The sequence below is a fragment of the Xiphophorus maculatus genome, chromosome 23 (assembly GCF_002775205.1).
Source record: "Xiphophorus maculatus strain JP 163 A chromosome 23, X_maculatus-5.0-male, whole genome shotgun sequence".
Lineage (NCBI taxonomy): Eukaryota > Metazoa > Chordata > Actinopteri > Cyprinodontiformes > Poeciliidae > Xiphophorus > Xiphophorus maculatus.
Window position 1 is genome coordinate 13929046 of NC_036465.1, and position 18598 is coordinate 13947643.

General features: G+C 40.1%; 1 protein-coding gene across 1 annotated transcript in view; it reads right to left on the reverse strand.

Moving 5' to 3' along the window:
* The window catches only part of LOC102225996 (protein Daple), a 58388-nt gene that overhangs the window by 18303 nt on the left and 21487 nt on the right, over positions 1-18598 (reverse strand). The window contains exons 11-22 of the mRNA XM_014471572.2: positions 16470-16616; positions 16148-16325; positions 15889-16004; positions 15686-15754; positions 12959-13654; positions 9942-10121; positions 7541-7881; positions 7240-7399; positions 5423-5752; positions 3327-3488; positions 1867-2144; positions 1619-1762 (exon numbers count right to left, since the gene is read on the reverse strand). Of these exons, the coding sequence (XP_014327058.1) occupies positions 1619-1762; positions 1867-2144; positions 3327-3488; positions 5423-5752; positions 7240-7399; positions 7541-7881; positions 9942-10121; positions 12959-13654; positions 15686-15754; positions 15889-16004; positions 16148-16325; positions 16470-16616 (2801 nt within the window). The remainder of the gene's footprint in view (positions 1-1618; positions 1763-1866; positions 2145-3326; positions 3489-5422; positions 5753-7239; positions 7400-7540; positions 7882-9941; positions 10122-12958; positions 13655-15685; positions 15755-15888; positions 16005-16147; positions 16326-16469; positions 16617-18598) is intronic.

Here is an 18598-nt window from a genome sequence, read left to right on the forward strand (position 1 = left end):
TATTAATGTTTCTCACAATAACTTCTGGAACAATTTATGGTCCAGCAAAACTTGTTATTGTGACAGGCCTAAAGTCAACAACTAAACTCTCGTGTTTTCCAGTAAACATTGTACAGCGGAAAAAACCAACTGACCAGCTCTGATTGGGTTGCTAGGTAACGGGGTTGCTAGGTAACAGGCCAGTGCTCACTGATTTTTTTCTTCAATTCATTTTTCAGACATCAAAATACATGAACTTATTACTAGAAAACAGCTTGGTGGTGATTTTTTTCTGTTTGTTTTAGTAGAGACTCGAACGAAAGAATAAAAATGTACAAACAGTGAATTTTGCAGAATGGATCTCCTTTAGTGTTTTTGTGTTTTTTGATCTACGGGTTAAACCTCCTCTCAGTTTAATGTTTTATTGGTTCTACTACAAGTTTCTTCCTACGGTCACCACATGCTTGCTTAACCTGAGAGATTTTTACCAAGTCCAAAAATCACTTGGATTTTCCAAAGAAATGTTTTGTGTCCAGTCTGGCCAAACAACATTTTTACAGATTACTCTCTTATTTTGGCTTTATGACTTTAGTGCATGAGGTCAGATTTGACCTTCCATCTGCTAGAAATGTTTTCTCCCGGCCCTTGAAAATGTCCTTGACGGGGCAGAGCTCCAGACAAACAACTTTGTATTCTTGTAGGTGTTTCAGAGCCTAGAATATGAATGTTTTTCATGACCTTGACTGACGCAGTTTTACTCAAACATCACACCTTTTTGTTGTTATTTCTTCATCAAAGGAAAAGAAACAGTAATGACTCAGGGTGAACATGAACACAGATACACTTTTGGTTTTTTTTGCTAACATTCCTGACCGTAATGTTTGAATGGTGTACATTTACAAGCATGAGGTTTTTTTGGTGCTTATTAGTTTGAAACTGCATGACAATGTTATTTAAACCACTGAATAAACGACTTGAGGTGCATTTTCAGGGGGAATTAATCATTTTACACCTGATTGTTTATGCATTCATGCACGTTTCCTATAGAATAGGGTGTTACAGTCTGACGTGTTCAGTCTCCGTCCCTGCAGGCTGTCATTAGTTCCATCAGTCAGTAATCAGCTGCATCAGCGTGATGATGGCTGATTAATTAATTATAGTACACAAGCATCTTATGATGATCATTAATATTATAGACCCATCAGCCTCAAGAGAAATTACAATCAGAACCACTTATTTTGAACTGTAGATCTCTGTATGCCTGATTTATTGCACAAAAACAAATTTTAAAAAATATCTAACGGTGTTGCATAAATTCAGACGTTATAATAAAGATCTTTGAAAAGTCCTCAAAACAAACTTTACACTCCCTTGAAGTGCTTAAATTTTGTTTCTTATGTTTTATGGAGTGAAGCCTTGTTTTTCTGTTCTCAAACCCAAACGTTTGCAATCAGGGACAAAAATGCGTTCAGTGCATTATTTAGTACATTTGCATTCAAATCGATTCTTGTGTTGCTCGCTGTGCCTCGTATAGAGGCATTACCGCCGCAGCTCCCTGCATTCAAATGAACAAGACTGCCATGAAAGGCTGATCAGATCTCATGAAAGTGACTCTGAGGAAGCTGTCTGGATCGGTTACCTCTCGTTGTCGTCTCTCAGCCTCTCCAGCTCTCGCTCTCTCTCCAGCGTCCTCTGGGCTTCTGCCTCCATCTTCTGCCTCTCCAGCTTTATCTCCCTCTCCTCCTCCTCCAGCTGGGTTTTACGATCCAGGTGCTCCTTGTACCTTGAAAACACAAACATCACTGAAACCAACAGCAATGTTGACTTCAGACTGTTGGCTGAAGCATCCCGGTTTTCTGAAGTTGTTTTGGGAGAAAGTTTACACACCTCCCCTCCAGCTCCCTGTGCTGACCCTCCAGGCTGCGGTAGCCGGCCCTCAGCTGGGAGTATTTCTCCAGCAGCTCCTCCAGCTCCACTTCCTGCTGCTGCTGCAGCGCCGTCATCCGCTCATGGTCTCGCCTCAGAGCCTCCATCCTGGACACCGACTCCTCTCGCTCCCGCGCCCACACCTTCGACTCGGCCTCCAGCGCTGCGCGCCGGGCCTCGCTCTCGCTGCAGCGTGCCAGCACTATTGCATGCTGGGAGTTTAGGGAGGCCTGCTCCACCTGAGTGTGCATATGGCAGACAGACCATGTCTATGGATGTGAACATCAACTCACACCTAGCTTCAAGAGTTGCGCATCTTAAATGATGAATATATTCGGTATTTGTGTCTCCTTAAGACTTTTACTGTTCTTTATTTATTGTTATATTTTTTATTTATATAATTTTATCAAACAAATCCATCCATCAATCCAAGCAAAGAATGAGGAAAGTGAGCAAATTGAGGACACAACATGTAAATGGTAAAAAACTACCTAAGTAATTCCTCTAAAAATTGAAAGTATCAGTAAAAGAAATCTTTGAAAGCTCAAATAATTGCCACACAAGGTGAATTTAAATCATGAAAAAGAGATTTGGCTTTTTGGAAGAAAGTATATAAAAATGAGAGCTGACTGAAGACTTTTGCATGTTTTTTTCTGATTTTATCTGACAGACTTACACAGAGTAGTGCACATTTGTGATGTGGAATGAAATGATAAAAATTTATCAGTTTTCATGCAAAATCAGAAACTCTGGATTGCCATCCTTGACTTTGATACCCCTAAATAAAGTCAAGAGCAACCAATTTCCTTCAGGAGTCGCCTATTTCCTAAGCAGAGTTCAAATCGAGTTCTCTCTGTAAACGCAGCTGTTCTGTGAAGATTTCAGATGTTTCTTCAGGAACATCAGTGAACAAACATGAAGAGAATCCAGCAGCTAACTTAAAATTGTGCTAAGGTCAGATTTATTACATAAAATCCCTAACAAAGTTCGTTGAAAATTGTAATGTTGAGAGCAAGTTAAAGGGTTCTGAGTCCTTTATGCATGGCGGTGAAGGTGCAGGGACAATGTTTGCACTGTAACATTTGCTCTAACACCAAAGTGCACTCATAAGGACAATCTGGGGTTTTAATAAAAAAAATGGGGTCACAAAAAAAATATATGTTTAACTTTGTGGGTTCATAAATTATTGACAATATGCTATTTCTGCTAAGCATTTAACATTTTATAGATCAAGTGTAAAATGGTGCAGCAAGCATCACTCTTTCCACATAACTATCTGCATGACGGTGACTCTAAACACTTCAATGTTGAACTAGTTCTTTGAAAATAGCCGATGTGTTTCGGTCAAAAACGTTACGGAAGCGACCCTGGGGGTAACGAGCTCACTCCATCATCGTCCTGCTGCTTGTGTGTGTGGTCACCTGTAGCTGAGTGTTGAGCGTCTGCAGGCTGGTGCAGGAGTCCTGCAGGCTGAGGGAGTGGCGGCGCAGAGCCTCCAGCTGCTCCTTGAGGTGCTCACAGGCCTCCTGGGACTGAGACAGGCGCATCTGCAGAGCCTCTTGCCTCGCCGCTGCCACGGCTCTCTGAGGGAGGGTGAAAAAGCGTCCATTTTAACAAGGTCTGCAGCAACACCGGGGTATCAAATACCTCTGGAAACATCCATGCGATTTGGATTTGAGTAGAATCAGCAGCTGACCTTTTAAATTACTCCCATGCAGGTCAGACGTTGAGAGCTATCTGACCTATATATCAATCAATAAACACTGAAATTCATCCTAAATCTGTCATAAGGTAAATTTCTAAACTTTTTCCCCCTGTAAATATGCATACTTATTACTGACACTTGACACTGTGTAACCCACACTTAAATATGTTGATTAGGCATTGTCAGACACAATCTAAGGGAAAAATGCTGACAGCATTAAAAAAAAAGTGTCTTGCTCCAAAATTGATCTGCAGCAGCACATCACGGCTCATTTCTGTTCCCACCAAGCAGCCTGACGGTATTTTTGCACACCCTGGTAGGGAAACAGCGTTGGAGCATGGATTTGAGCGCGTGCAGCTCAGGTTTAGTGTGTGACAGCTCTTTTTTTAAACCACATTTTCCTCATGTTTAACACTGCTGACTCAATCATACGCCGGGAATTTCTTCCTTCGTAAATGGGCACCTTTAAATTTTGCTTTCCTGCAGCACAATTCACTCTTCTGACTGCAGCCATTAAATTTCAGTATTGGAAAATTGGGCTATTTCTATATCAGATGACGAATGCACAGAACAACAGCTAATAGATTTGCTGCTTTAATAAGCACCTCCATCCTGCAGAGGGTCCTTTCCGAAATCATACCCAATCAAAACTGACTTGACTAAACTAGTCTCTCTGCACTGTGGGTAAAAATGTCTTTCTGCAAGTTTATTAAATTAAGAGTATTTGTCAACTTTTTTGCGTTTGCTGCAGAAAATCAGATCAGAGTATTATCAACATAAAATGAGACTCCCAGGTTAAATATGGACATGCTAAAGTAAAATATCTGGATCCAAATGTGCTGGTGGTGGAGAGTAAAGAGGCTTTTTTGGTTTTTAAGTTTTTCACTGTTAAAGCAGTTTGGATGACACATGTTAGCTGTTACGTTTTCTACCAAAAAGCAAAAGTTGGGGAGCTTGACTACCACCTCAAGCTGCTGCTGCAGCAACGACGTTTCAAACTGCTTTTGAGGGATAATTTACCACCAAGATTAGAAGTTTACATCGTTTCATCGTTGGCATATGTGCATTATTAATGTTGGGCTTTTAATGATGTACAGAACTGGTGCACACCCTCTAATTAAATTTTACACCTTTAAATCTAATTTTAATTATTTCAAAGATGGAATAATCTCAAACTGGAGCTAAACATTTGTGTAACTGGGTGGCACAATCTTCTGATGATTATAAGAAAGCCATACAGTTTCTACACTTTTAAGCACTTTCACTACTTAAAATTATTAGTAATATTTCTATTTTATTGTATTATTTATTTTAAATGCACACGTCTTGTTGAGTGTTTTTACATAAGAATCAAAGCTGCACCAAAATATTTCTGACTGAACCAGGAATTAAGGCCCAGAGCTGGCTGTGTCTATGTTCAGCTGTCCCTAATCTCTTAAAAGTTTACCAGCAATAATGCAGCGCTGGCTGAGAAATGCACTGGATGAAATTCCTGACCTTGGAGATGATGCAGCTCCACTCTAACAGCTTGATGTTGGGGTTAATGTGTGTTTTTGAGGCAGAGAGGAACAGCATGAGCTGCATCCGGGGAGCAGCAGAGGAGATAAGGAAGATTAACAGTAGCCGAGGTGACATTTTAAAACTGATGAGCAGAGATAAAACCCAAGTTCTGGAAATAAACCGCCACGCTCGGGGAAGTGGCCTTGTGTGAGCTGATAGTCGCAGAGTGTCCCTACAGCAACATTTTTAGCAGAATACAGCCCAACCCTTCACGTAAACACAAACACACACATCGCTTACAAGCTTACACACCTCTTTCTCCAGCTCCAGCACCCTCTCACTCAGGAGCCGCTCTGACTCTCCTGTGGTGTGCCGCCGGGTCATGCACGGGGCGAGCTCTCTGCCGGCTTCAGGGCTTTGATCTAGATGTGGCGCCTCGCTTTTGTGCGACAGTTCTGAATTTGAAACAGGAGGCGATTCGCTCGTCTTGAGCTGCTGTGAGAGCGACTCGGCTTTCTCCTGAGACCGCTTTAGAGAATCTGTCGTCGCCTTGAGCTCAGCCTCGGATCTCTGCAACTTCTGCCTGAGGTCGTCGACTTCTGCAACGAGTTTCTGAGCTGAACTCTGCTCACTGGATAGATCCTATGGAGATGGGAGGTGGGTGGGAAAGGATTAAAAGATTAAAATCTGAGAAATGCTAAAGAAAAAAAAACAATGCATTAACATAAAGAAGAATATCTAGCAGGAGGATTTGCACAATCTGTTTAATATAAATCCTGAGATTTGATTCAAGGACAACCTTTCTTGTAAAACTTTGTTAGAGCCAATAGGACAAATATAAGCCTGGTCATCTACGTACAACATTAGCTCCCAGCTGAACAAAACAACTGAATATTCTTGTTGGTTTTAATGATTGTTTACTTGAAAACACTTGTAAAAGGTAGATGTATGTGTAACAGCCTTCTTAATGTAACCTCTGCACAGAAATTTGACAAAACAGGGATTTTCTGTTGTTTTCTACATCTGATCCACATGCAAACAATTTTTACATTGTTTTGCACCAGATATTTGCTATACGTCTGCACAGGATTCACAGATTAGCAGATTGCATTAAGTATGTTCAAATATGCCAATAAAGTCCAGCTAGTTTGCACCACTTATGCCTTTTGATGCATATTCATTACACACCAAGGACCATATTGTAATCACTTTGCTGCCACCTAGTGGTCAGTCGTTTGACCAATTGTGTTTCAAAATGTGTTTTGTATGTGCAATATTTAAATTATTTTATGATTAATTTAGAATCTGGCAGCAAAATACACACATTTGTTTTATTAATTGTTAATACAGTCATGCAATGAGTGGTCATTATAAATATTATTGATGATGGATAAAACATAATTTTGTTCCAAATACAATAATGAAAAGGATTATTATGTTGTTGCAAACAATAAACTAAAAAAGGAAGTATGTCACCCTCAGTTTTAACAACATTTAAAAGGCTATAATTCATCTACTTACTGAGGAGGAGTGTATTTTTGGGATCTATAATATCGTTTGTGAATTTTCTCTCTCTGTTGTGTATGTTTATGACAGCATCAAACAGCAGTTTCATCTCATTTGTGCACAAATGCAGCAATTCCAAGTTTTCCAGCTTGCAGCACAGAAATTATAGTCATAAAAACTAATAACCTCAACTTTTACAGGTCGAAATGAGTTAATATGCTAATTAAGCATTGGGATAATGACAATCACAACAATCACTGTAACAGTTATATGGATTTGTAACTAATGTATTTTTCTGTCTTGTAACAATTAACAGAAAAATATGCAATTAGCAATAAATTTTGCATTCATTTTAATTCCTGGAGATTATTTCTGGACCCCCTGTTGAGGAGTTTTATGACCCACAGAGGAATCCCATCCCCCTCGGTTTTACAGTCGTCTGTACTGGGGGAAACCCTCGCTTTTCTCTATGCAACTTTTCCTTTTGCTTTTTGAGTGTGATGCATGTTTAAAACTCCAATTCTTTGGCAGTGAATTTGTTTTGTTCAGGTAAATTCAGAGTGCATATTCACCTTGTGCAGCAGAACTATGGGTATAATGTGAGCCTTTTTTCAAAAACACACCTGAGACAGTGCGCTGATCTTGGCCAGAGCTTCTGCATGCTGCTCCTGCAGCTGCTTCTTCACCTCCTCCATGCTGCTCAGTCGAGAGCTGAGCTTTTTCTCCAGGTCCTGCAGCCGAGCGCTGAGCTCCTTGGACTCAGTCAGCTGCTGACACACACGTCTACACACACAGCAGGAACACGGGTCAGAGGAGGGTTGACTGAAGATTCCACATTACAGATAACGGCACGGCGCAACCAAGCCGCGCTCTCTGATGTCTTGTAAAAGTTAATTGCAGAATGAAGGTTAAATACGAGTGCACCTGTGTTCAGCGTCCAGGGCACACGCTCTCTGGTTGCTGTGCTCCAGAGCCAAGGTTGTGCTCTCCAGCTGCTGCCTGAGTCTCGCCGCCTCCCTCTCTCTCTGACGGCCTTCCTTCCGCTCGCCGTCCAGCTCCGACTGGCACAAGTCCTTCTCCTGCTCCAGCCGCGAGGCCTCCAGCAGCGCCTGGTCGCGTGCTCGGACCAGAGACTTTGCTTCCAGGGCGGCCTCGTGAAGCTCCGCCTCCAGCTGCTCCTCCCGACGCCGCGAGGTCTCCAGACTGCGGCCCTGACGCTCCAGCTCCGCTCTCAGAGTCTGGATGGTGAGCTCCAGCTGGTCAGTCTGATGGCAGAAGACGGATGGATTAATGACGCCATTTTATTACTTTCTGGACAGATGAGGCAAGAAACTATTTGATCTAGCTAGAGATAACCAACATGACTGAGTCTCTTGACAAACCTGACTGTGATCCAGATGATAAACTACAGTGAAGACAGAAGTCATGAATAAAAAAAACCCAGATAAAACTACATGGGAGCTCCATAAACCATGAGCTTCTCATATTAGAAGACAATTAAAATTTAGCTTTTATGTTTACATACAACAGAACGCTAGCAATTTATTTGTAGGAATGTCTGCTTCTGTCCAATATAAAAATTATGAGAAAAAAAGTTTTATTGAATGTGTTATTGAGCTTAATGAACTGTTTGAGAGCTAGGATCAATTGGAATATATGTGTGATTGAATTTAAATTATTTTTTTCTGTAAAGTTCCTGGAGATGACATTTGTTGTGAATTGAATACAAATAAACTACATTGAATTTAAATGTTTAACAAAATTATGTTCAAAGCTAAATTATAGATACTAGATCACCAAGGGATTACTAGGATTTCTGTTATTCTGAAGTTTGTTTAATAATCCTCTGGTTTAAGATTTAAATTTAACAACAAAAACTACAACTTTTCTGCAGCAGCATCAAAGATCAATATATCGGTTTAAGCTTTAGTTCAGAATCAGCTTCATTTGCCATTTTTGTATATGAAAACAGGGAATTTGACTTTGGTTCTACTTTGCTCTCAATGTACAGAGATTCAAATATAAGTCTATAAATCTGGAAGAAGAAGAAAAGACAAGGTTGAATTCATGTAAATATGTATAGTCTCAATGTAAGCATTAAAGAGACAGCCTGGGGGAACAAACTGAGTTTGTGGTGGTTCGTTCCAGTAAATAGCGTTCTATAGGGCCAACCTCAAGGTAAAAGTATAAACAGTTTGTGTCCAGGATGTGTGGGATCTACAGAAATGCACGTCCTGGTTGGAGGGAAGGCTAGCTTCAATGATCCTTACCGTTTGTTGCAGTCTAAACAGTTTCTGAGCTAAACTACATTATCATCACACAGAATAGCTCAGTGAGCTCACACATGAAAAAATTGACGGGACAAGAAGTAATTTTTCCATTTGGGTTAAATTCAGGCCTGAAGCTCAGGGAAGTAGAATGCACTTCATGTTTCATTTAACATTCACCGATTTAAACCCCAGGAGCTCAAAGTCTCTGCTGCTGTGGTCAAGATGTAGGGTCGTACATGGCTTTTTCCGTTTCACGAAGTGAATCATCAAATATTCAAACGTACAAATTTTTATTTTCGAACTGACTATGCAGATGTACAACTAATGTTATTTAATTCATAAACCAAAGAGGCCAAGAAGCTGCATGGCTCTGATATTGCGGGAAGCAGCTGCATTTAGTTACTGGCAGGAAATCACAGCATCCAAGAAAACCATGAACTTATTGACTATACTGACATCTAAAAAAGGAGAACAAGGTTTCTTTTTATGTTCAATGATGTCAAATCATAAAATATTTGTCTTGGAAAACTTAAAACTTGAATAAACGTGGTGTTAATTGGCTGTAAAAATTGCATGAACACAAAGAAGCTGGATTCTTTTTTAAAAGGAATCAATGTGACATGGAGGAAGATCAGAAAACGAATCATTAACAGCTCTTTCTGTGCAGAAGGTGTTCACCAACCTTGTTTTATGGTATTTCTTTAATGCTGACTATGCAGTGCTCTTTTCCTTAACTTGCAGCTTTACTCATGTCCTGAAATTTTACTGCAAATAGGACATTAAACATATTCACTGAGACTTCATTCTGCTGATGCAGAATGTCTGAACAAGCTAGTTTTAGGTTTCATTTTTAAATAAAATCATGTTGAAAAACTGAAGTGACAAGGATTTCTGCTCTGAGTTCATGTGTTTCTTACTTAGGTATTGCAGCTGAGAACTTTATACTAAAATAATGTTTTATATTATACAAAACTTCTTTATGATAACAGTAGTTTGAACAAAAAAAAAACAAAAACAATCAGCTTGACTCCATCCAAGTCTTGTCTGCTCCTGACCTTTCGCTGGGCGGCTCGCAGGGCGTCCACCGTGCTGCGCAGCGTGTCCCTGTCTCTCTCCAGCGCCGCCCGCTCCCCCTCCAGGGTGGCGATGACCGTGGTCTGCATCCGGTGGAGCTCCGCTTGGCTCCGCAGGCGGCACAGCTCCTCCTCCATGTTCAGACCCTCCGACTGAAGGACCTGCAGGAACGACAGGGAGAGAATCACGGAGCTGCAGAACCGCCCGCCCTTCATAAACACTGAATGAGTTAATTCACTGAACACATCTCAGTTCTCTAGGATAGACCAGGTCAGTCAGCCATATATGTTTGCAAACCCATCAAAAAAACCTTTAAATTTAATTAATCCTTTATGGTAGTTGTGTCATCTTACTCTGAACAATTGCAGTTATCTTTGCAGTCCTTTTGATGCAATACTTTTTAAAATTTATATTTTGGAGTTTTCAGTTGGGGAGCATTTTTTGGCATTTGTAACAATTCATGGCTTTTTATTTGAATAAATATTATGTGACACACAGTTCCGTTTCAGACGCCGCCTGGCCAGACAAGGTCTGCGTCAGGCGCTGGGGAACCAGAGCACCTTGATGAAAAATGGGCTACTGGAACAAGACGGAAATGGGCGAGAGGTGAAAACATGGATCTGTTGGAATGTTACTACTCATGTAACCCTAGTCAGAGGGGCTGCATAGAAAGAAACGTGGGAGGAATTTTTACTCTGACATCCCCAGTCAACACTAACTGTAAAAAAACTAGTAGCTCGGTGTTCCTACATCCACAAACGGCAACAGCTATCACAACTTGAGATTGATGAGGTACAACACAAATGCTACGGCAGGGGGGAGCCAGGAGGCCAGGCCAGAGTGGAGATTTCCAAACAAGGTTCTAACTCTGGGTATCAATTTTATGTTTTCTGTTCTGTCGGGGTTTGGTTTCAGTTTATTTCACTTTACTTCCTGTTTTATTTTGTAAAATCAGTTTTTCCTTCTTCCTCCGCAGTTAAAAGTTTCCTGTTTGCTTTCGCTGATCCTCGTGTTGCCGTGGTTACCATGTCACAATTATCCTCCCTGTTTTCTTAGGTTCCTCCTCTAAAGTTTTAGTAATTTTGCTGCATATTCTGCTTTTGCAGAACATTTTTTGTTTGTTTTGTTCCCTGACACTGTCTGTTTTTGACTCCTTGGTTCTTGACTTCTTGACCTAACATTTAGTCATATTTTTCATTTTTGAGTCAATTTTTTACTCTATTTTTTGTAGTCTGTTAATTTCTTTGACATCAGAATTCCCCATTTATCACCTCAGCCTCATCTTTAAATGTTACCAAATCTATGCCTCTAATTATTTCAAGTGTCAAGATCATACAAATGTGTTCATTTAGACCCACCAGATTAAGAATAACATGCTGGTCTTTTGCAGATTAAATTATCACACCTCATTAAAACATTAAGTAAATGTTTTGTCATTTTTGTAATTCTCTGCAGGAATTATGTCAATATAAATAAAAAAACATAAAAACTTTATATTTTATCACTAAAATGCCTGCACAGTTCAGTTATGACTAACCTAATATTTGTCAATCACAATATAATCTTTAAACAGCTAATTGTAGGTTGAATGCTGCACTGCGTTTGGGATTAAACGACAGCAGTAATGTGTCAAAAACTGTGTTTTTCATCAAGTTGGTTTCACAATCAGTTTAAAACATGCAGCGGCCACAACAACATATCACCAACCATCCCTTCTGTGCTTCCTCCTCCTCTTCCTCAGCATAACTAGCCTCACTTATGGACTCGGTCTCTTCATCCTGACTGATATTGATTTACTCATCACCTTCAGTGAAGTCTGTTTCTCCTCTCCACTAACACTTCGTTTGATGCTGTAACCTAAGCTAATTGTGTGGTGCAGAAAACCTCATGATGACCCAGTTATAACGTGAAAACATGTTCTTGGTAACAATATTGTGTTCCAGACATGTTGAGCCTTTTTTGAGAACAGCATTTTCAACCTTTAGGTCTGTGGGAAGTGCACATCAACACGACTACAACCAGGTTGTTCTATGCAGGGTCTCCAACTCCAGTCCTGAAGAGTTACGTTCTGCAACTTTTAGATGCATCCAGTGTCCTGCACACTCAAATGCAGAGCTCCATGACGTGAGAGAATAATTCAGTCATTTGATTCAGTTGTTTGAGCAGAGATACATCTAAGTTTTTCTTTCCCAGTCGAATTAAAGGGTGGATTTTCTGAATCCTCCAGTGTGACATTTTGCTACAGCAATGAAAGTTATGTTTAATTAAAAGGGACCGTATTGTGTACTTTCCAGGCACATAGTGCCATTTAACTGCACAATCAAGTTTGTTATTAAAAAGCTGTATATGTCAAACATAACTTAATAGAAATTTGACTTCACAATTTAACACCTTGAAATTGGTCCTCTGTCTCTTTAAGAAGCTCCTGCTCTTTTTGACACTCCACCTTTAGCCCATCACTGCAACATTTCTGCTTTATGACACTCACAACCGTTCTTTGGAGTGTTACACTGAGAAGTAGCTCGTATAATGAGCTCAGCAAAGGCACAGTTCCACCAAATGTTTGCCAATTGCTGCTGCCGCTAGTCTGAAGGAGCAGAAAGAAGGAGGTGTGCAGGGTGGTTGGTCTGTGGGGCAGGAAACTGCAGCTTTAAGGAGGAGATTTGTGAAAATAGGTTGCGCTTGGTGAGAGAAAGTGGTTTTGCTTCTTGAATGGTTGCCACTGGAAATTCAAGGATTTCTCAAACATGAATGAAAGAGTCAAAACAAAACTCCAGGTATGTTTTAGCTGACTGAATAACATTACAACCTGATGTAAGACACAATAAAGTCGATTTTAATCATTTTTAGCAGCGGTGATAATAATGGTAGAGGGTGCTAGGTTTTACACTGGTGTGAGACATAACCTAAATTAAGTTATTTGTTTAGATTTTAATAACCTTTAATTGGATTGTATGAATATATTCATTGACAGACCTGTAGACTTCTCATTACGTACCTCTATATGCCGGCGAGCCTCCATCAGACTCTCTCCAGCTTTCTTCAGGCGCTGCAGCTCGGCCTCCACCAGCACCAACTTCTGCTCGGCCTCCCACGTCTTCCTGCTTTGCTCCCCCAGCTTCGATCGCAGCTCCTGGGCTGACTTCGCCTGCCGGTCGGCCTCCTCCTGCACCTCCTGGAATCGGCTCGTCAGGAGCGCCAAGTCAGGCCCGGAGGAGGAACACGTGCCCTGGTGAGTCTCTGCGGTCTCGGCGTTATCGTCAATGGGATGCTGTACGGTCTCTGATCCAGCGTTTTGAATCTTTGGTTCTTTCTCTTGTTTTTCCAGTTCTTTCTGCCCACCTTCAGCCTCGCCCCTCCATTTGCTCTGGATGTCCTCATCACAGACTTCGCCTTTTCCCACTTGAACATGAAGACCCTCTTCACCCACTCCTGCTTCCCGCCGTGTCCCTATGATTTCTCCCCTTTTCTCCCTCTCCTCCATCAGCCTCACCCGTCCTTCCCCTTCTCCCCTGCTGCTTTCAGAACCCTGGACTCCTCTCACCGCCTCCCCCTCCTCTTCCTCCTTCTCCTTTTCTCGGCCCAGCTTCTTCACACCTTCCTCCTTCCTCTTCTCTTGAAGGTGTTGAAGCTCCCTCAGCAGCTCCTCCAGCCGCTGCTTCAGAGTGCCATTTTCATTCTTCAAGTTTTGGGCCTGAAAAATGGAAGATGAGAGAAATTTTAATAGCACTTTAAAGCTTTGAGTCTTTGCTAAAGCAGAAAAAAGGTTTTCTCCATCTCTTTACAATGCCATAATGGGAAATTAAACCAAATGATTTAACATATAAATAGAGGAATAAGAATCTCATCATAAATAACCTAAAAAGCAGAACGAAGCAGAAAATAGTATTAGAAAAACAGGCTTTAAACATCAAAGTGAACATGATTCATTTTATTAATTTGACAGGTCCAACAGCATCGATCCAAAACAGCTGATGCGGCTGCTGTAGACATAGTACATCAAATTACCATATCCATTTGTCATACAAAGGCAAACTGTAGTATTAATCACTGTTTCCACCAATAGCCCTGTTAGATGAGTGATTTTCTCCTTCATACCGTTTGACACTAATGGTTGGTTTGTATTTGGGCCAGTGATGTCGTTTTCATCAGGTTCACATTTGAAATGCAGCAATCAAGACATGATTGAAGTCTAGACTTTCATTTTTCTTTCAAGTGCTTCTTAAAAATACAGATAATTTCTTAACAGACGGCGACGACGATGATGAGTCAGAATGCATTTCTTTCTGTTCTTAAACTTCTCGTCAATAGAAGTTGAAAGTCTTCAATCGCATCTTGATTGCTTCCATTCAAACCCACCATGGCGTTGCACAGAGGGCAAAAACATACAACTATCATTAACCTGTCCGTATCAAACAGATATTATTTCTGATATACATTAATTACATGCTTTGCAGATTTTAAGAGATGTTCCACAAACTTTCAGCTGACTGTGTTCGCTGTGGAGGTATTCAAGGCTATGATTATTGAGCTTAAGGCTGATTTCTGTAGTTTTTTGGCATTTTTGTTGCAACTAAATAATCCTACAAAATGTCCTGAATCAAAAGATGATTTAATTTTTAATGTATATTCAAAGCAATCTAACTATGTTATGTCACAAATACTTCTGATTAATCACATTGTAACCTGCCTGACAACATGAAAGGTTGTTTTTTTTCTAAAGAAATTCAGGAACAAATGAGAAACAAAGTTAATGAGGCCAATCTAGGACTCCTTATCCTTAAATAGAGAAAACATGACAGTAGTGACCCTTCCCAGGTGTGGCTAAGCTACCAAATTTACTCCAAGAGTGCACTGACAACTCATCTAGGAAGTCATAACAACCTAGAACAACATCTGAAGCAAACAGACCTCTGGGTGAGTTAAGGTCAGAGGTCATGAGTCAACAATATGAAAGTGAATGGGCAAAATCACATCTATTAAAATCACTGCTGAATAAAAATATCACAAAGGTCTATTGCAGGTGTTAAATTAATGTCATCTGCAAACATCATAGTCCAGATGTTAGACTAACATCTGTCCGCCTGTCTGCCACCAACGCAAACAGGAAGGGGCTTAGAGACGATTCTTGATGCAGTCCCACCTCCATCTTGAACTGCTGCTCACATACAGGAAGACTACAGGGTTTTATGGTCACTTAGAGGGGAAAAAAAAGAAATTAGAAGCATTTTTTGTTTAAAATTAAACTGAAAATGATAATAAAGAAGCTGAAAGCACAAGAGAAAAAGTAGGAAATCAATAATAAAGTCGAAATGATGGGGGGGGAGGGCAAAATGCTTAAAAGGTGGAAATAGTTGAAATGTAAAAACATATTTCAAAATGTGGAAAAAGTAAAACTACAAAGTCAAATGACTTGTGAAAATCATGCTTGAGTAAATGAGGTTGTGCAACATAATTTTGTAATGGAAAAGAAGAAAATAAATCCCCTCCAAAAACGTTGGGGCTTCACTGTAAACCATCATAGCTCCAAAGTGCACAAAATATCACTTTTATAAATGTAGTAGGTGTTAAGGTGTCTTTTTAAGTGAAAAAGGATTTTTTGAGAAGTAATGTGACATTTTCTCTGTGTGTGTTTTTGGCAGAGACTCGTCTCTGACTCCAGTCGGAGTGACATCCAAACTGAAGGACAAAGTGATTGTGAACCTCTCCTCTCCTCTCTGCTCACCTCCCTGAGTGTTTTCTGATGTTCCACCTCGAGGCAGGCCAGCTCATCTTTGGCATCGGGGGAATCAGCCTGCAGTAAAGGAGCACAGGCAGTTAACACTTCCACATCCCATCATCCTCTACGTAGCTCAATGTGGCACTAGTAATATTAGAGCGGCAGGGGAGCAGTGATGGATTATTTATGTTGAATTTCTGAACCCTGACCTCCTGCTGGGCCTGCAGCTCCTCCAGTCTCCTCCTCAGCTCTGCGTTTTCCTGTTCTGCTCCCAGCAGCCGCAGCGCTGAAGCCTCACCCACTTCCACGCTCAGCGGCTTCTGATCTGAGACAGCAGGAGCAAACAAAGGACCGTGACACATGATGAAATAAAAAATGAAATTACAAGCAACTGGGATTTTAATGAGAAAGGCATCAGTTCATAAAACTGCGGCACATGTTGGGGAATAGAAAGACGGGTTTTCTAACCTATCAGCTCGCAGAGCTCCTCATCAGAGTCCAGTTCTGATTGCAGAAACCGCTGATGGATGGTGACATTCGTGGGGGAAACACCTCCCTTTGACGTGCTCCTTTGCCTTAGGTCTGCCTCCAGGCTCATGTTCATCTCCAGCAGCTCGTCAACCCGTTGCCTTTCAGTGTCCCGCTCCTTCACATCAAAACAGAAACGGTGCGCCATGCAGACGTTACTAAAGAAACTGAAATCTTACATCAAACTTTCAGGAATCATTGGAAATCCTGCATTATTGGCATGTCGAACGAACTTTAACGCTAGAGCAACAGCTCCACCCACCGCCTCCACGTCCATGATCCTCTGACGCAGAAGAAGATTGTCCTTCTCCAGCTCCCGTATGGAGGAACAACGCGCCCGAGAATCTGCCAGCTGTTCTTCTAGAAGACTTTTGGTTTCCTGTAGCGCTGCACACAGATGTTGCTGCTCCTGAAAGAGGGGTCACAGACAGAGTGCTTCTAGTTTACCAAAATGCAGTGCTAGCTACAATATATTTTTCACATTTTATAAAATTGCAACAACCTCTGATACAATTTACAGGAGTTTCTTGTGCAAAATCCACACAAGGTTTGTGTTAAATGCTGTTGTTGAAGAGAAATTAGTCACATTTTTACAACAGTTTTCAACATTAATAGAAAAATTAAAAATAAATAAAAAACAAAAGTGATTCGGCTACAAGCTAACGACATAATGTAGTTGAAACGCGTCCTATTTTTGCCCTTAGTGAAACCTAAGAATATCTTTGAGTATGGGCTATCCCTACTTTAGAGACTTTGCAGCTGCAGAGAAATGTGGCTTTGCAAAGCATGAACTCAGGATGGATGAACACAGATGGCTCTCATACTTTTTAGATGTTTATATTAGTACAGAAATTTAGAAGATGAGGTAGGAAGTTCCTGTTATAATTATGTGCAGCTTTTGTTGGCCCATCATATAATTTCAGAATAAAATCTAACTGATCCGTCCTAAATGTAAGTATCCGTATTTACCTAAAGGTTTCTTACTTCTTTTACAAAGAGAACTTTTAAAAAATTTTGAGATGTATGAACAAAATGTGGTCTGATTATAAAACTTGTGCCGTGTTTTTGCTACCTTATTTGGACTCTTCAGTGGCTCCATAAAGATTTTACAGCTTAAACGCTTTTAAACATCTTGAAGCGAGATTACTACATCAAAGTAAAACCACTAATCTGGACCATAAAGCCCAGCATATCCAGGATATCTGGCTAATCCTGAACTAACCTGACTGTGAGTTCATCAAAGCAAATAGCTAAAAAAAAAAAACCTCTAGAAATAAACCGAGGTTTTCTAAACGTGGGTTTGTGCACATTAGAGTAAGAAGGTTAGACTTTCAATCTGTTGATCTCAGAGGTCTACTCTAACGCAACACTTCTGATGTTTAGAGCAGCTGAAAGCAACGATGCTGTTACAGCTAAATCTCCCAGTGTTTAAATTAAAAAGCCGATTTGTGACATTATCATTACAGCACATAGAGACCAAGAGATTTATGCTCTTTATTAAATGTGCTGCAGAAATGATCTTGAAATATTAGAATGATTTTTTATTCTGTTTGTTGCAACAGAGGCTGTCTAGACTAAAAACAAATAAATTCAATAAAACAAATAAATTCAAATTAGCAAATAGGCCTAAAATTATTGAATTGTTTTATATGCTGGAAGCTCTACTATGCTGAAATTAATTTGTTCTATTATCATAATAATTTAAATTTGAAAGCATTTTATAAAATGATTGTGTTTTTTATGTATGTAATTTATTTGATGCAATTTGAAAAGTAACATGGTTCACAAAATAAGCTTTTATTTAGCAATTGGAAGTAATATCATTGTTCCGGAGTGATCTGGCGTTATTGCTATAAAATAAAGATTATTTAATTCAAACAAAGAAGATTTTTTTAATAATTACTGAGATTATTATTAGTACAATGTATATAAATTGATATTCATTGTGCAATTCCTTTGTGTCTCATTTCTTGTCAAAACGTCTGTGTTGAATCCAATTATTTGAAATCTAAATTTGAATTTTTTTTTTTTGGTTCATCTTTACGATCATATGATTTATTGACAGAAAAATTAACAACCATATTTGAGTTGTGATTATAATTAAGAAAAAAATTACTTTAGAGTCAGAGTTTGACAGGAAGAAGATTCAGCAAGGGATCTGATTTTTTTTCAACGCCCCAGAAGAATTCCCCTCTGCTGAGGTATTTTTTAAGGAAATGCTTCACCATGAGAGGTAACAAGAGCAGAGACAGAACTGAGGAAAATGTCTCCATCTGTGCATTGACGCCCTTTTTTTTATTATTCCGAATTCATTGCAGGGGAGTCTGAACCTCTACGTAGGTGGATTCTTATCTCAGAACCGAACCGCATCTGGAGAATGTTAGCTTGTCA